This window comes from Hyaena hyaena, unplaced genomic scaffold (genome assembly GCF_003009895.1).
Source record: "Hyaena hyaena isolate Hyena2069 unplaced genomic scaffold, ASM300989v1 scaffold_126, whole genome shotgun sequence".
Lineage (NCBI taxonomy): Eukaryota > Metazoa > Chordata > Mammalia > Carnivora > Hyaenidae > Hyaena > Hyaena hyaena.
Window position 1 is genome coordinate 2111102 of NW_024080759.1, and position 17795 is coordinate 2128896.

General features: G+C 43.9%; 1 protein-coding gene across 8 annotated transcripts in view; it reads right to left on the bottom strand.

Moving 5' to 3' along the window:
- Nucleotides 1-17795, bottom strand: part of PKP4 (plakophilin 4) — a 245292-nt gene that overhangs the window by 15635 nt on the left and 211862 nt on the right. For all 8 annotated transcript variants that reach the window (XM_039237527.1, XM_039237526.1, XM_039237532.1 and 5 more), the window contains 4 exons: nucleotides 8634-8817; nucleotides 5391-5508; nucleotides 3498-3689; nucleotides 3131-3304 (listed from right to left, as the gene is read on the bottom strand). In XM_039237527.1, the coding sequence (XP_039093458.1) occupies nucleotides 3131-3304; nucleotides 3498-3689; nucleotides 5391-5508; nucleotides 8634-8817 (668 nt within the window). The remainder of the gene's footprint in view (nucleotides 1-3130; nucleotides 3305-3497; nucleotides 3690-5390; nucleotides 5509-8633; nucleotides 8818-17795) is intronic.

Sequence of the window (17795 nt, forward strand, 5' to 3'; positions counted from 1 at the left end):
AAAACCATAGTTGGGGATAAAGATAGGCTAGGATGACTGATTTAAAAAGAAATTCTAAAGCCTAAAAATCTTAAGCCACCATCTGCTAGATATTTTTGTGCAGAAAAGAGAAGGCAGTGATTGCTTTCTACCTCAGATACATAAACATGATTAAGGAAGGATCTTGGGTCTTCTTTGCAATTGGCTCCATGCCAGGTCCAGAGGCTATAAATAGGATGGCAGAGACAGTAACTGATCAGTGCACATTACAGGAGAACCTGCCTCCGTGGAGTCATTCTTTTCCTACACTCTCTGAACAATATTTAGAGTTCACTAACCTTTCAAAGAGATTGACAAAAAAAAAAAAGCCCTTGCCTCAGAAGAAAAGGAATTCTCCAGAAACACTGAGTATCAAAATTCACACACACTGGTGAAAAAGTAAGTATATTTGTGTGCAGAATGCTTTCTTATTCAAGATTAGTTAGCTTCTTTTTTTTAATTCATAGTCAAGAAATTCTTTTGTGACTATGAGGCAAGTCTGTTCAGCGAGTCAGCATGTTACCATTTGAATTGGAAATGAATGCTAGCTAAGTCATCAGGGAAATAACAGGAAAAAAAAGGTAGCATTTGAAAATTGGGTCTTTAATCTTGTTTTGAGCTTTTATTGACATTTTTTTACTAATGCAAATTGTTTTTCAAAATTTAGGATAATTGAAAAACATTGCTCATAAAACATCTAATACTCTCCTGCTGTGGTCAAGATATGAGGGCAGAGAGCTGCCAGTGCTTTTTGTTATTTTGAACATTGAAATATATGATTGACCACTCAGTTTCTTGAATGGCAACAGAATAGATTACTTTAATAATACAAGTAAGAGGAAAAGATGCATTTCAAAGACCCTATTAACATTCTTCATATGAAATGAATACTCCTATTTTTCTAAATCAAATGAAATCTATGGGAGGGGGAAAGGGAAATGGAATACATGACTTCCTATAAAGCACTCAGGTCAGGCTGCTCAACTTCTCTCAGAAACCTGCAAGGACAGAGCCAATGCCTGGCTCACCTGGAGCCCACCTGGCTCAGCCCAGCCTTCCCTGCTTGGGCACGAGTCACCACCACTCCCAATTCAGACTCTGGCTTGATAGCATCTTTGGTTAGATTATTTAAAAAAATTTTTTTTAAGTTTTTTTTAAATGTTTTATTTATTTCTGAGAGAGAGAGAGGCAGCGTGAGCAGGGGAGGGTCAGAGAAAGAGGGAGATATAGAATCTGAAATAGGCTCCAGGCTCTGAGCTAGCTGCAGCACAGAGCCCGACGCGGGACTCGAATCCACGAACCCTGAGATCATGACCTGAGCCGAAGTCGGATGCTTAACCGAATGAGCCACCCAGACGCCCCTTTAAGTTTTATTTTTATTTTTTGAGAGAGAGAAAGACAGAGCACAAGCAGGGGAGGGCACAGACAGGTAGAAACAGAATCCAAAGTAGGCTCCAAGCTCCGAGCTGTCAGCATAGAGCCCGACGCGGCACTCGAACCATAAACCGTGAGCAGAAGTCGGATGCTTAATCGACTGAGCCACCCAGGTGCCCCAGTATTTATATTTTAAATGAGCTTGCCATCTAACTTACATTCACTAAATAATCCCGGAAGTGAAGTGCAACACAACTCAAATCATGTCTATGTCAATTATAATCTTTTTTATTGCCATCAAATGTATCTCTTGGGTCACAAGAAGCTGGATGTGAACACTGGGTCACCAGCATAAATATTTATCAATACTTATGTGCTGCACAGAGTCGTATGTCCTTCATATTTATTATCTCTCTTAATGCTCACAGCCACCTCATGAGGTAGGTATTTATCTCCATTTTACAGATGAAGAAACTGAGGAGAGAAGATCCAAGCCCCCTAGCTAGTAAGTGGAAAGACCAGGATTCAAAACCAAGGGGTTTGGCTCCAGAGCCAGCACTTAGATGCTGAGCTATTAAGAACAACAACAAAATAACCATGCTGGCTTAGCACTTGGCTGTAAATATCTGTGTACAGTCATTATAGCAGCTGACTGCATGCAACAAACCACACGTAGCCTGAACAATGCTTTTCACTCTCATGGATGATACAGTGGCCAAAAGATTCTCATTTCAGGAAGTGGTGGTGGAAGAAGTAGCCGAAAACAAGCATTAGAATAACTTTACTAAAATATACTTGTCAGGAAATTTTTAGGTTAAAAATATTTCAGACAAGGACTGTCTGGGAAATTGCTTTGTTTAAGAAGTTTTGAGAACCTGCTTACAGTGGTAATAGTAGGAAGCCACTTTCAATTTGCATAAAGAAGTCACACACCTTCAAAGTGGTAACGCATGTTATCCATATGTCTGTAAGTGTCTAAGAGAGAACAGTGGCCCCTCTCCCCTGCAAACGCCCCCCACCCCCACCCCACCCCACCTCAGCTGTAATTCAGGCCCCTGGCATGTCTAGCATTGAATCCCAGCCTCTATTTCCCTCTTCTTTGAATTCATCTTCTGCACCATGGCAGAAGGGACCCAATAGTATCCACATCTGTGTCACCTGTCTGCTTAAACCCCTTTAGTGGTCCTTGTGGTCTGCAGGTCACATCCCAGGTCCTGAAGCTTGGCCATCAGGCCTGTCTGTGATGCCTGAGTCCAACCCGGGCTGCACTGGCCCTGCCCTTGATGCCCCAGCAACCATCCTGCAGTCTCCACCACACTGTTCTTTCCCCTCTCGTCCCTTTCTCTGGATCAGTCCCTCTATGCACCCAACCTCACACTCTGCTGGCTTCATTCTGCTCATTAAGATTCCATCTGGGTAGCACCATCCCTCCAGGAAACCTTCACTACCTCCTGGGTTGCCTCTTTGCCTTTCTCTCACCTGCCAGGCTGGGTTAGATGCCCTCTTTCAAGACGCCACAGTGCACATATCCTGTGGAGGCTACGCTGTACTGACTCGATCTGTTCATTTTTCCTGCTAGTCTTCAGCTTGTATAGGGAGGAGCCCCAGAACGAACTATCTCCTCCCTTTTTGTGCTCCCACCCTTTCTCAAACTCCAAACAACTATGTCCCTTTCACCTTCATTGTTGATCTGGCTGCACAGATGGGAAAAAGTGTGGATAACAGGAAGACACCATACCTTCCAGTTTCCAGCAGAGAGGTTCTGGAGAGATCCGGCAGAGCCTTCCAAGGTAGCTGGGTTGGAGCTTTCTGCCAGAAGAGTCAGGTATGGTTTTACCACTGATGGATGCCACAGCATCTCAACCCCTTTCGGGGACTTAGACAGTCCTGGGATAGGACCAACGCCATCCCACTGAAAGACAAAGAGCGCACGTGAAATGGAAGCAAAATGAACACAAATTCTAACACCTGAAAACATTCCTCTCTGCTGGATTCAACTGTGGTTAGGTAGAAAAACTATGAGAATTTTTTTTCTTGCCAAATGTGTGATTTCTTACTCCTAGGAAAATGAAACCTTAGAGGTTCATGTCAAATAAAATGCTAACTTGATCCTCTTGTGGCGTTCTCTTTTTCTTTTTCTTTTTCTTCCCCCAGCAGCTTGGCTCCGAGTCCTTGCTGGGAGACTCTTTTCCTAGCAAGTCATCCAGCTCACTCAGCCCCAGCAGCCGGGCCTGTGGGACCTCCAGTTCCAGCCGATAGGACAGGTTCCTCAGGGTGCACACGCAGTTCTCCACAGTCTGAAAACCAACACGGCGCATAATTAAAACCATTGCAGCACATGACTGCAAAATGCTTCTGTAGCACTGTGAACAAATGTAGACTCTGAGAGAACTGCTTTTTTACTTAAGGGAACCCGAAACAATCTAAGGGAAGAATTATGGTTCTAGAATTTCTGTGGGATACTCAAATGACAAAGTGCAGGGCTATTGGCCCGGATCGCAGTGCTGCATCTGATGAGAACATGCAAGGCTCTGGAGGAGGAAACGCCCAGCGTGCCTGCTTCAGTGGCAGGGTGTGCCCAAGGTGCCACAACATTGCTCCTTTTCACCACTAGAAATCCTCACCACGGCAAGAGGTGTGAGCCACCCCCTCTCTGGAGAAGCCCCTCCCCCCAAGTCCCATCTTCAGCCCTTCCAATCCATCTCCCCACTCTCCCCTCCCTCTGCAGAAAGTTCCATCAGCTCTTCCTCTGTTGGCATTTTGCCTTCTGTACATGGTCTTTTGCTTCTTAAAGTCTGTATCACACCTCTGGTTGGGAGGCCAGCTGTCACTTCATTCAGAGGACCTAACACCAAGCTCAGCTCTTTCCCAGGATGCTCTTCTTCCAACTTGCTTACTCCTCTCCATTTCATCTGCACGTCTTTTGGTTCAATGAGGTTCAAATAAAAACCTGACCATCACTTTGAATTCTTCTCCCACCGTCTCCCTGAGCCTACCGCTTGTTATTGTTTTCTCTCTCAGACCCATGTCTATGACACAAGGCCTGCTTATGGCCTCTCCTTGTCTAGCCCATCCCGAACAGCACCCACTTGGAACTCTTGACACTTTTATAGTCCCTCCTTTCTGTTTCTTGCCACCTTCCTCGGCCCCTGCTCCTGGGGCAAGGATGGGGAAAACAGGAGGGGAGCAGAAGGGGCTCCTACTAGGAACAGACTAACCAGCAGGGCAACAGAGGGCAGGCTGAAAGGGCAAGACTGGGGATGTAGAGAAGGGTATCCACGTGGGTGTGGGCTGTGGCCTACACTGGGGCAAGAAGGGCAGAGAGATTGGTGGATTATAGGACCTCAACCCGGAAGGTTTACATTTATTCAGTAATACTCAAAGACAGATAGGTCTGATTCTAGCCACAGGGGACACAGGACTGGGGGCAATGGCAGTGGGGCCAGTCATTGTGACAATCAGCCCAAGAGAATCACAAAAAAAGTCAGGATCCTGCCACCCTACACTAAGTCCTTGGCCACATTCAGTCACTCTGTTTTCATGGTTCTAAGGCTATTTTCTTTCTTTCTTTTTTTTTTTTTTTAAATGTTTTATTTATTTCTAGGAGAGAGAGAGAGAGAGAGAGAGACAGCGTGAGCAGGGGAGGGTCAGAGAGAGAGGGAGTCACAGACTGAAACAGGCTCCAGGCTCCGAGCTGGCAGTCAGCACAGAGCCTGACGCGGGGCTCGAACCCACGAACCGCGAGATCATGACCCAAGCGAAAGTCGGATGCTTAACCGACTAAGCCACCCAGGCGCCCCAGTCTAAGGCTATTTTCTCAAGTTGTCAAGTCCCTGTTAATCTGTAATTTTTAAATTAATCCCCTTAATCTAGAGTGTAGCCTAATGAATAGGAAAAGCTCAAGAATCCCAGAAAGAATCCATGGCATGCAAGGAGCAGCGTCAGGCAGTCATTGTCATCTGCCATCGTGCCCCTCGCACTGCCAGGCCAGCACTGACCTTGCTGTCGTAATCGGATGTGTTCACACACGTGTGGATCACATACAGGAGTGAGTCCACCAGCCCCTCACAGGAGCGCATTTGCTTCCTTGCTTCCTCCCCTGCAGAGCTGAGGTTCCTGGATGGGCAGAGACACGGGGGAGCTGCTGAGATGAACAGCTGACTCCTCAGCCATGGAGCCGTATCTTTACATCGGAGAGAACTGGCGACAGGCAGCAACCATGCAGATCCCGTGTGAGGAGGCATTTTAACATCGCGAGAACTCATAGTAACTAGCTCCCCATTATCAACGCAAATAGAATGGAGCAGGGGCATCTGAACTCTATATCCCTTCAGTGACATCCTACTTTCTAACCTCCTAAAAAGTTGTTTTGGGGGCTATCCTCCTCAGTTTCCTCTTATGTAAAACGGGAGAATATTGATCACCTCATAGGGTCGTGTGAGGAAGAGATGCTCCATATAAAGCTATTAGAAAAGTGCTTGGGATGTTGGTTAGCTATGGTTATTTCTAGATATGCTTTACTTCCCTTGTTGGGCCACCAGGTATGGTAGACTCCCATACCTATTATAATGTTTTGAATATAGCAGGTGGTCATAAATGCTTCCTGAATGAACAGAAGAAATGTCACTTCTTGTATAAATATTCAAGTTAAATATGGACATTTACTTATGCTACACTTTTTCTCATCTTTTCAAATATAAAAAACCCTGAGAATTGCTTTAGGTGTCATCCATATCAAAACTTTTTTTTAAGGCTTTATTTTTAAATAATCTCTACACCCAACGTGGGTCTTGAACTCACAACCCCAAGATCAAGAGTCACATGCTCTACTGACTGAGCCAGCCAGGCACCCCATATTGAAAGTTTTAATACCAGTTTGCCTTCATGAATTGATACCAAATATTAAGGATCTATCTTGTTTTTATGTCTCATTAGTAAAGGTTGTAGGATAACTCTGAGATTTTGTAAAAACTTAGGCTAGATAAGGGGGATTTGGAATGATTTTTCTTTTCATCTTTGTTTTTCTGAGGCCAGAGAGACAATGTCATCTGTGGTCCCTCCTCTGTTCTTATCTTGTGTCACTTCTCAGCAGCACTCAACAGCTGCCATCTTCTATTCCTTTATGAGCCCCTGGGACCCTTCACTTCTTGGGTTTTCCTCCCTTCTTGCTGCCTTTCCTTCTCAGTCTTTTCAGCTGGTGGGACCCTCTGGAGTGCCCAGGATTACTATGGTTCCTTCTTGTCTTTATATTTCCATTCTCATGGGTGGTCTCCCTTTGCCCCTTGGCTTTAATACAACCTGTGGACCCATTCATGACTCCCAAATGTCTATCTTTAGGCTGATCCCTCTTTAAAACTCTGGGCTCCATTATCCAACTGCTTTCTTCGTATTACCACATAGATAGCTAAAGAGAAAACTCAAAACGGACATGGCCAAAGCTCTCAACTGTTCACCCCTCTACCCTTTCTTCTCCCTGTGTTTCTAATTTATCCAGCCAAAGATTGAGGTATATCCTTATCTCCTCCCTTTCCCTACCCCCTCTATTCAATCCATTAACAAATTCTGTCAACTCTCCCTCCATAAAAATACACCCTATCTCCTACCTCTCTCCAGTGCCTGGTGTAGGCCACTGTCATCATATGCCTGGATCGCTGCAATAACCTTGGGCTCCAGTCTTTACTGTTGCCCTTGTTTAGTCTTCATACTGAAACCAGGATCCAATCCCATCACTCCCATGATTAAAGCCCTCTGTTGGTTTCCCAAAGTACTTGGAATAAAGTGCAAACTCCTTCCTCTGACTTCAAAAATCCGGCATAATCTGGTACTCCTCTGTGTCTTGCCCATTAAGCTCCAGTCATAGCCCATTCTTGCCCCAGAGCCTTCATGCTACTCCTTCCCTTCACTTAGAACACGTGTCCTGACCCCCACCCCACTCTCAGATGAGCAGCTCCTGGTGGTATTTCAAGCTAGGCTTTAATTTCACTTTCTGTGAGGGGCCACTTGACCACTAAATCCTACATTACCATAGCATTCATTGTTATTTTCTTGTTTGATTTCCTCAGTAGAATATGGTTCTATTGAGTAGGGGCCTGTCTGTCTTATTCATCACTGATTTCACAGAGAGGGCATACACCAAAGGTTTATAGTCCTGAACCACTGAGGGAGCCTGACCAGTGTGTCCTGCCTCTGGGAAGCCCAGCAGGCTGGCTGAGGAGTGATCATAGTCTCCCCAGATCCAGGAGCAGGGAAGGTGAGGTGCTCCTTCCACAAATCATCAAATCATCAGTAGGGAACAGAAACTGCCGTCTGATGCACTCATCTGATTTAGGGAGGTAGCCTGTTTCCCAGGATCCTGACTCTTGTCACCCACCCACAGCAAGGGGGCTGATAGTCACTTGTCACAGTAGTGGAAGGCTTCAGAGCAGCAGTGCAGGCTCTCTCTCCATCTTTCAAGCTCTCTGTTACAGAGATGCTTGGATGTATGGCTTAAATGTCAGACAGCGCTGACTGTGTGTCAGATAGTTCCCTAAGCACTTTATAGGGAGCTGATTCTTCACAAGTAGAAGATTGGGTTAATTTCCCTATTGTAAAGACGAGGAAGCTGAGGCTCAGAGTGGGGCAAGAAGCCACTCCGCCCAAGGCTTCTGCTTCAATTTCCCAGAGCACTGTAAGCCTGGGAGACTGGGCAGAGACTGAGCTGATGAGTGTTAAAGGCAAATAATGAGCACTACTGTCCATACTTTAAGGACGCTTTATGAATTTCACATGCTAAAGATGAGTTAGAATAGTACTGGGCTCATTTTCATTTATTTATAAAACTCAAATCCAACGATTGTTTAAACCACACACCTTTTTGCACCTTTTAAAAGCAGAAAGGTTTTAACCATCACATTTTGAATTTAAACAAAAACCAGGCTGTAAACACATTAGCAGTCAGGATGTGATAACCAGAAAAATGCTGCTAAAGTGGAAAACACTGGAATTTTGGCAGTAATTTCAGACTGAAAGGGCCCTTTTTACTAATCCACAGAAGGGTCATTTATCAGATAATGTCTTTCAGGCCACTAGTCTGTGCTCATGATGTTTAACTCACAGGATAAGAGTCCAATGATCTACATTTTGAAACAAACTTGGAAATGTAGGTAAATGTTAATAAAATGAAGTAAATCCTCCTAAAATCAACTGAACCATGACACATGCTATTTAATCAAAGAACTGGAAAGAAGAAATAAAGAACTCACCTCAGGCAACCTGTCGTATTACGCAGAACGAGTGACGTCTGAAATTTAATTTTATGATCATCATCAAAAGAAGAGTTATTCCATCCAGAATGTGGAACGATCACAGTGTTTGTTAAGGTCGAGAGAGCATCTCGAATGATTGTCATCTTTACAGCATCACATGAAGATAAATTCCAAAGAACTCCTAAAAAATGAGATTTTAAAAATCAAATTATCAGTCAGAGGTCCTGCAGGTTTGGGAATAAAATAAGCATATCAGATGTGAACGCATTCTGTTCCAAGTCTAATCTATGGCCTGAATTTGCAACCAGGCAGGGGATGGACCTCATAAATGTTGAGTGAACATATGTGAGCTCCTGGCAGCATATTACAAAGCTGTAACAGTTCATCTCTTAAGTTTTAGAGCTGATGTATCTATCAGACAAGATGGCTGTGGCTTCTGCAGAGTAAATTAGAGCTACTCTGTGAGGGGGAGGGGCACAAACATACAAACATAACACATCTGTGATTGTCGTAAAGCTGTCATTCATTGTATCATCCCTTACATTCAATGTGCTGTGTGACAAAACCATTTTTAGAATTTAGTACTTGGAAAAAATTTCTTTCTCAAAAGACTGACATGTTTCTGTACATCATGCTTCCTTTACCTACTGGGAAGCTCAAGTTTAAATATGCTCAGAGTACAATTTATAGAGGTTGATTACGTCTGCTTCACCTCCTCATTTAGATAAGGTTTAAACATTTTTATTTCTATGTTAAGAGTTTTATTACCATGTACAAATTACTGCCATTCCCTTTTGGATGGATATAGGCGAGACTAACAATAGATTAGGTCACTCAGACTGTAATTCCTATCAGGACTGCCAGGACAACAGACCTTAAATGTAGCTTGTTAAAGTATTATTTAAATTGTAAGCCTATTAGTGCGTCTTCATTTCTGTGTCAGCTATGAGGTGGGTTAAATTGTTACAGCACACATATTTTCTAATAATTATTCTTCAAGAAATCAAAGAAAATTCATTATACCGACTCTATTACCCTCTCACATCAGTGTTTTCCTAAGTCAGAGAAAAGGAGGTAGAGGAGAGGGGGACAGCTGGCACCAAGGTCCTGAGGTCCCTCAGAGCCCCGTACCCCTGATGCATCATTAACAAGATGCTCAAAAGACCATACAGTGCTTTTAGAATTATCGACACAAAAAAATGCTTGAGGCCCCGTGAAGGGGAAGGAGTTGGCAAAATCTGCCCACTTCCATGGGAGCGTGTCAGGCTTGTGAACATGACTGATGGAGAGTGCTGAGAGCAGCTCTGCCTCCAGTGCATGGTAACTGCAGACTGTCTGCTCAGCCTTCTCAGGGCCGGGAGAAACCGCAGGGACCTTCATAAAAGAGGGAGGTGTGGGAGGGCTGACAGCAGCTTTTCCTTTTGGAGGAAGGAGAAGTATAGATAAAGGGCTAGGAATGAAGATAGTAAACTGATCTTCTGACTCTAAGCCGAGAGAGGACCACCCCTTCCCTACAGGTCTGCCCTGAGCTGCCCACGCTGGCTGTCGAGGGAGTGGTTGGTAGTAGAGGCTGATGCTTGGGCTCTGCTGGGAAAGCCTTCTACTCTGCCCTGTACCTGGTTCCCTTCCTCTTTCACTTGGCTTTGACTTCCGGACTGGGCTGGCTGGGTTTCCCTTGTCCTCCAAGGACTTTTGCCCTTTCTCTGCTCTTATTCCTTGGGGTGGAATAGCTCACCATTAGCAAAGGACTTGAGGCTCAGCAGCAGTTCATCTAGTTAGGCCCCAAATGGGAGGGGGATTCAGACAGTTTGGAATCAGGAAAGTAAAGACATTGCTTTGTCTCTGAAAGCTTGTTGTGTCCACCATTAGAGACCTTTGCTTATATAATAGATGGCACACAATAGGTAGATTCTAGTAAAGAGTGTAGCATACACTGTGGGTGCTTATGAAATGAACTTAAATTCCTCAGGCAGAGTTATTTCTCCATGGATTCTGATAAAAGTGGCCATGTTTGTATATAAAATGGTTTAAATCCAGGGAGGTTTTAATTTAAGGGAGTTTGTGTTACCTGTGTGCTGGAGGGTTCACTGGACTCTCTCAGGGGCAGCCATGGAGGCGTGGAGGGAGAACTGGCAGCAGACCCCCACCCCGATTCACCCAGAATGGCTCCACACTTATCTGTTCTCAATACTGGGCTGCACTGTTGTTTCTGTTTGAAAAATGGGTTTCGGGGCACCTGCGTGGCTCAGTTGGTTAAGCTTCCAACTTCGGCTCAGGTCATGATCTCACAGTTCGTGGGTTTGAGCCCCGCGTTGGGCTCTGTGCTGAGGAATAGCTCAGAGCCTGGAGCCTGTTTCAGATTCTGTGTCTCCCTCTCTCTCTGACCCTCCCCTGCTCACATTGTCTCTATCTCTATCTCAAAAATAAATAAAACATTTAAAAAAAAAAAGAAAAATGGGTTTAATGTCTAAAAGACATTTGAAAAGCACCATTTTAGGGGAAAGGTATCAGAAGACTGATGACCATGGGTGGGACATGGGAGCTAACAATTAAAAATGAGTCCTTGGAGGTCTGTCCTGCCCCAAAGACAGGGAGAGGGAGAGAAGATGGAAGAAAGAGAGGGCTGAAGCATAAAAGGGGGGAGGGGGTGATAAAGTCTGCCACGAACGGGGCTTTAACACTTCCTGCTAATGAGGACAGCCATACTTAGCCCAAGATACTGCTGGGACCTGCCGGGGTGTGAGCCAGCCACAGGGTGGCATACAGCCCAGGTGCTGTTGGTGGGAAGGGTCATTTCCTAACCTCCCCTGTAAATTTTATAATACATTTTCAAATTCCTCACTCCACAGAATTCAATCATGGGGGAGAGTAGCATTTTCTAATATGCTACATTGTACTTCATGGAATAAAAGTATTCTAGCAAAGTTAACTGTAAGGCAAGGCTTATGGAAAGGAAAGCTCATTACGTTATAGGCTATAGGTATAAAATTACATATATAGCTACAGAAAATGAAACAGTGTGAGTCACAGTCTCACATGTGAAAACATGACTAAGAAGAGGGGTAGTTCTTTAGCAGGATGGATCTAGGATCTGACGCCTAGAAGTTCTCTGATTGCTGGCAGCAAATCTTGTTGTTCATGGTTCCTGCCTCCACTTCTGGCTCCTGCTAAGACCTATTGCTGTTAAGAAGCTATTTCCTAGATTTGTGGATTTCCCTGATTTTCTGTACAGGTAGAATTTTGTCCTGCTCTTGCTTTCTTTTATCAGGGTTTAGAATGATCAATGGAGTTATATGTCACTCTACAGTTTACTATTAGCCTTCGTCTACATGGGATTGAACAGCACAGATATTCATAGGTCAATATAAACAATAGTAACATGACCGTTTACTGTGATTTTATGCTGTGCCAGGCATTGTGTGCTTTACATATAGTAACTTAAAGAGTCAAGCTGCACAAAATGAATTAAATTCCCATTTAATTATTTTGTAGGACTGAAATTCTACATGTTGATTTTTTTTAAATGAAGAGTATTTGTATTTCTAAATTTAGTTTTAATTTCATTAGGCATGTACAATGAGGAACAAATACTCTACCATCATCCATTCTTTTACATGTCTTGTTACACTATGCAAGACACATAATGAGTGCTCAAAAATATTGGTTAATGGATCCAATTTAATAGCATGTATTTATTTTTGGATTTCCCTTTTATTTCCTGTCTGTCAGACTTAGTTCAAAATTACCTCCCCCGCATGTCTTCTCTTAAGCTGAGCATTCAGGAATGTCTTTAAGGTTTATAACTATGGGGAGAGGGTCAAAACAATGTTTTGGATCTGTAAGGGAATTTGCTAGCATAGTTTTCCTTGCCTTTTATACGAAAACCAAAAGAGATGGCTGTTGAAACCACCATCTTAACTCTGAGGACAGAAGAATCCCATTTCACTTACATCTCTAGAAACAGAAGACTTAAAGTAACATGCCAGAATTCCATCCCCTCAAAACTGTGAAATAGAAAAGCTCAGTGTTGCCCAATTATAAAATATTGAAGTGTTTAAAAATACGTAACCCGTCTGGAGACCAGGTGACTATGCTATCTTTCGGTCCACTGAGATGACTTATTGATCATAAAGCCAGTCTACTACAGGCTTTCTTTAACCTCAAAAAATGTTCAAAATTATTCTTGACCAGAAAAAAGGAAAAATTCCTTTTTGCTAAGTTTGTGACCTTCAGAGAACCCATAGCAAGGCAGTTTTATCATCTGGCACTGGGTTATATTATCCCTCTAATCTCGTACTTCACCATGTAACACAAAGAGCTACAGCACTGGGTGTGGATTTAAACTAGCCACTTTGAATATCAAAGCTAGTCACAAGACACTGATTTTTTTCTTCCCCACCTTCTATTTCAAAAATAAGGTAATGGAAAGACTAAACAATCAGTTTCGATCAACCAATATTGGATGAAGAAGGTCCAGTTAAACTTAAAAGCCTTAGCTATGGAATGATTAATTTGGCTTTTCTACTCAAAGTAAAAAGTGCCATTCTTGAGACCAGTTAATAATACCTGTGTGTACTCCACCTCACTAAAGTAGTAATAAAACAGTGTTCTCCCCACTTAGTCTGTCTAGGGCTTCATTTAATGGGTCAGGAAGAATGCTGCTAGAGTAGTAAGTAATGAATAGAAAATACACCAACTCCCAGATGTAGCAAACTGTTGAAAAAATAGAGTTATAGGATTAGCGTTCTCTATCAACATGATAAACCTCCAACTCCTGAGGTCCTAATGCGAAATTTGCTTCAAAAAAATTTAGCAGCATACTCCTGGAAAAGTTAAAAATAAACTATAACTTGGTTTAGGAAGCTTGAGGTTTTTATTAATTTAAAGCAATTAGCTATTTGTTGTGAGAACTAAGAATATACACATATAAACTAATTTAGAAAATATTAGAGAATGCCATGCATATTGTTGTAGAGAAAGCTGCTTATTATCCACCACAGAAAAAAGTACACGCAATCATGAGTAACCAATAATTGCAAGAAATGCTACCATGAGATGAAAGTTCACTTTCCTCACAAAGAATGAACAAAGTAATTAAAACACTATCTCCTGTAAATCCTACTGCAGAATTTTGAAAGAGCTCATACTTAAAACTAGCTTTATAGCTATTATAACAACCGACTGATAATTTTGTAGTCAAATTATAAACCGATTTTACTCAGTAATTAAAATAATGGCACTATTTGAAAAACGTATTTCTTAACTGATGTTAAAAACCAACCAAACAACATTATTTCTCTGGTAGCGTAAATATATAACAGCTTGCACAACTGTTTTCCTTTCTGATATGAAAGAAATCTAAAACCATTTATTTTTATATAGCATTCAATGTTCCAGTTTCCTAATTATACCCCTCCCCCCAACAAATGTTTATGGACATCACATAAAGAAACAAAATAGCCCAAAGAACTAGCACCCTTCAAACAGCCCCACTTTTCTTCCACAAGTTAGCCTTATTCTCGGTGTCTGTTGTTGATGTCACATCAGTCCTGCTCTTTCACAAGGTGTCTATATGAGGTAAACAGAACTACCCAAGCCTTGGTGGGGTGGAGAGTATTATAGGAGAGAACAGATGATGAGGCCCTGCTGTTCGCGCACAGAGAAGCATGGTGACCGGTTTCTGTGCCTCAGTTCTGATATATGTGTTCATTCCCCCCCTGGCAATTTTTCATCTGTATGCTCTTTGGAACAGGCTAGTGTTGGGATACCCATCTTGCAAGCATTTTTGAAAAGTGGGGATGAAATGTTAGGCTAGAGTGATAAACAGAAGATCAGGTTTTAGATTGCATAAGAAGGTCAGAGTGTGTGTGCATCTTGCAAACTCAGTCAATGGATAACAAGGCAGGAATGTGTGCTTCTGAACCTTGGGCCACTGCCTGCTCCTACACATGCCTCCATTATTATTCCCCTAGACAGTCCCTGGCTGAAATACTCATGATCTAGCAAATACACCCCTCCATTCCTTTCCCTGAAGCTCTCCACTAACACGTGTAGGGTTTTTATAACACTCTAAGGCTTTTTCTTGGGAGCAGAGAAATGTCGTGACTCTGTGGCTACATCTGGTCACAGTAGGGCCTCCTACGTCCCTGTCCATTAAAGTTATACAGCTTATGCCTTTCAGATGCATGTTACTTATACCCAAGCATGGTAGAGATATGTGTTGTCCAACAGAGTAGCTATCGGCCATATGTGGCTGTTGAGCACTTGAAATGTGTCTAGTCCAAACTGAGACCTGCTAGACGTGTAAGATATAGAGTGGAGTATGAAAACTTGGTATGAAAAAAATGAATGCAAAAGATCTCAATAATTTTTATATTGCTTATGAATTGAAGTGATTATTTTATATTAAGTTTCATTTATTTTGAAAGAGCCAGCGCAAGCCAGGGAGGGGCAGAGAGAGGGAGAGAAAGAATCCGAGTGCAGAGCCCAACACAGGGCTTGAACCCATGAACCATGAGATCATGACCTGAGCCAAAATCAAGAGACGTCCAGGCGCCCCGAAGTGATTATTTTAGAAGAACTGTGTTAAATAAACTGCATTGTTAACATAAATAAGACCTGTTCTTGTATCCTATTTATTTTTTTTTTAATTTTTTTTTAATGTTTTATTTATTTCTAGGAGAGAGAGAGAGACAGCGTGAGCAGGGGAGGGTCAGAGAGAGAGGAAGTGACAGACTCTGAAACAGGCTCCAGGCTCTGAGCTGGCAGTCAGCACAGAGCCCGACGCGGGGCTCGAACCCACGAAACGCGAGATCATGACCCAAGCGAAAGTCGGACGCTTAACCGACTAAGCCACCCANGCTCCAGGCTCTGAGCTGGCAGTCAGCACAGAGCCCGACGCGGGGCTCGAACCCATGAACCACGAGATCATGACCTAAGCGAAAGTCGGACGCTTAACCGACTAAGCCACCCAGGCGCCCCATCTTGTATCCTATTTAATGTGGCTACTAGGAAGTTCAGAATTAATGTGTCCTACATTATACTTGTATTGGAAAGTGCTGGTAGAGACACTTGTTCATTTCATGCAGCATCCAAGGGGGACACATAGGTGAGTCCTCTGCTCTCAGAGGCCTTGCCACAAATCGTCACAGTACGAGGGAGCCATCAAAAAGCATCCAAGAGTAGGAAGAGCACCGAGCACAGAATACATGTCATCTGCACTAGGCACTCCATATCCATCCTCATGAAAACCCCAAGCAGCAGGTATTGTGTTTACCCCTGGGGAAGCTGGTACCAGGAGGGGGGGGATTTGTCTGGGGCCACAGAGCTAGAAGGGAACAGATAGATCTCACTCCAGAACCCAGTCACTCCCGACACCATGCTGCTTCTCCCTGGATGTTTTTCTGCACAAGTGAACCTGTCTAGTAGGATTGAGGACCACTGCATCCAGGGTGGAGTATGGAGGGCAGAAGCTAGGGAGAAGCAAGCAGGTTTGGGCTGGGGAAACCCAACTTGGAAGGAGCCAGAGTAGAAGAGCCTCGAGGCTGTGGCGAGCTTAGAAGGGGAGGGCAGGGGCTGCAGACACAGACTTGCCAAGGGGGAAAGTGTGGAAGGCAGGGACAGGTGTGAGTCCAGGGATGAAGGGGAGGCTGGTGGACCAGAAGGGGCCAGCCTGTGTTCCAGGAAGCACTGTAGAAGGAATGTGATGAGGACCTGAAGGAGTGAGGAGATGGGAAGGCACAGAGGAAGGGCAGGTGCTTGTGATGAGAATCTGGAGCCTGATGCAAGCGGAGGGGAGCATCCAAGCGGAGCCCCAGTTCGGCATGTGTGTGAGGATCTGGAGCTGTAACAGGAATGAGGAAATCCAGGGGCAGTGGGAAGAGAGAGGTACAGTGAAAAATGCCTACCACTTGTGGCTTCAGGCAAATCACTCAAGCTTTCACAGGACTGGAATGCTGTGAACAAATTATGAAACTGAAATGGAACTGAAATAATGGGAAAGCAATTATTATGAGTGGGACAGAAGTACTGTCTTTAATCCTAGAAACACATTTTTTCTCCCTCTGGATAAATGCTGAGGAAACAAAAGTCATGGTGGTGTATAATTGCTCCCAGGGTTCCTGGGATGCTATACCGCCCTGGCAGGGGTTGCTGAACTGTGTGCAGGCACTCCTAGAGCAGACGAACACACAGTCCTGGGCCTGGGTGAAAGGCATGGCTCATGGCTTCCTTCTTCCTGCCCTGCTGCCAGGCTTGCTGCCCTCCTTGCTGGCTGGCACAACTGGCTACTTAGGTGGTGAGCAGTCCAGCTGCCCTGAGGGCTGGGTCCCACAGGGAGGCCTGGCCCGGCCAGCTGGGTGGGCCTTCCCTTGCTTGCCTGGTTGCTCTCCATGATTTCCCTGCACACAGCTAATGTACACTCCATATCAGCCATGGAAAAGCTTCCTCACATCCAGCCTTGGGCATAGTGGTCACCACGTCTGGTTTCAGCAGCAGTATCAAGAGGGTGCTTGGGTGGTGTGGGAGAAGGAGACTCCCCTGGAGGGGCAATGTGGAGTTGATGATGGCCTGGGCTAGTCGCTGAGGCTTCACACAGTGGGGCTCCAGCCAACATATCCAATTTGAAGGGAATTTCTCCTGCTGTTTAAATTCTTTCCCTGCCAAATGATATGAGCGATAGATCTTTCAAGTCTTTAAAGAACATAAGGATTAGCCTGCCTTTCTGTGATTTTTCAGGTACAAAGGTGGATCACAGCATCTTTGAAAAGATCTATCAATTTCTCAAGATCCATTTACAGAGTCACATTTACATTTCAACATATTCTTCTTTATTTCAGGTAATTTTCCAACTTCATGGGTAGGTTGAGAGGATTAATTACATAATGTAGCTGCAGAGTTCTCCGTATCCTGGAAAAGTGTTTCCGCTGAAAATAAATCAGCTTACAATTCAGAAATGCTGACTGAGAACTGCCCATAAGCGATGTAAAAGATGGTTCTTTTTGTCAGGGGTAGTTTGTAAAAGTGAGCAGGTCACACAAAGGAAAATCCACCCGAGAGAATCTGTGATGCAGAGGTGGCAGGGAGGGCAGTGATGGGGCCACCGTGGTTGTTCTTCAGGGTACTTCAGCCTCTGGCACAGAATTAGGTCACTTACACTAC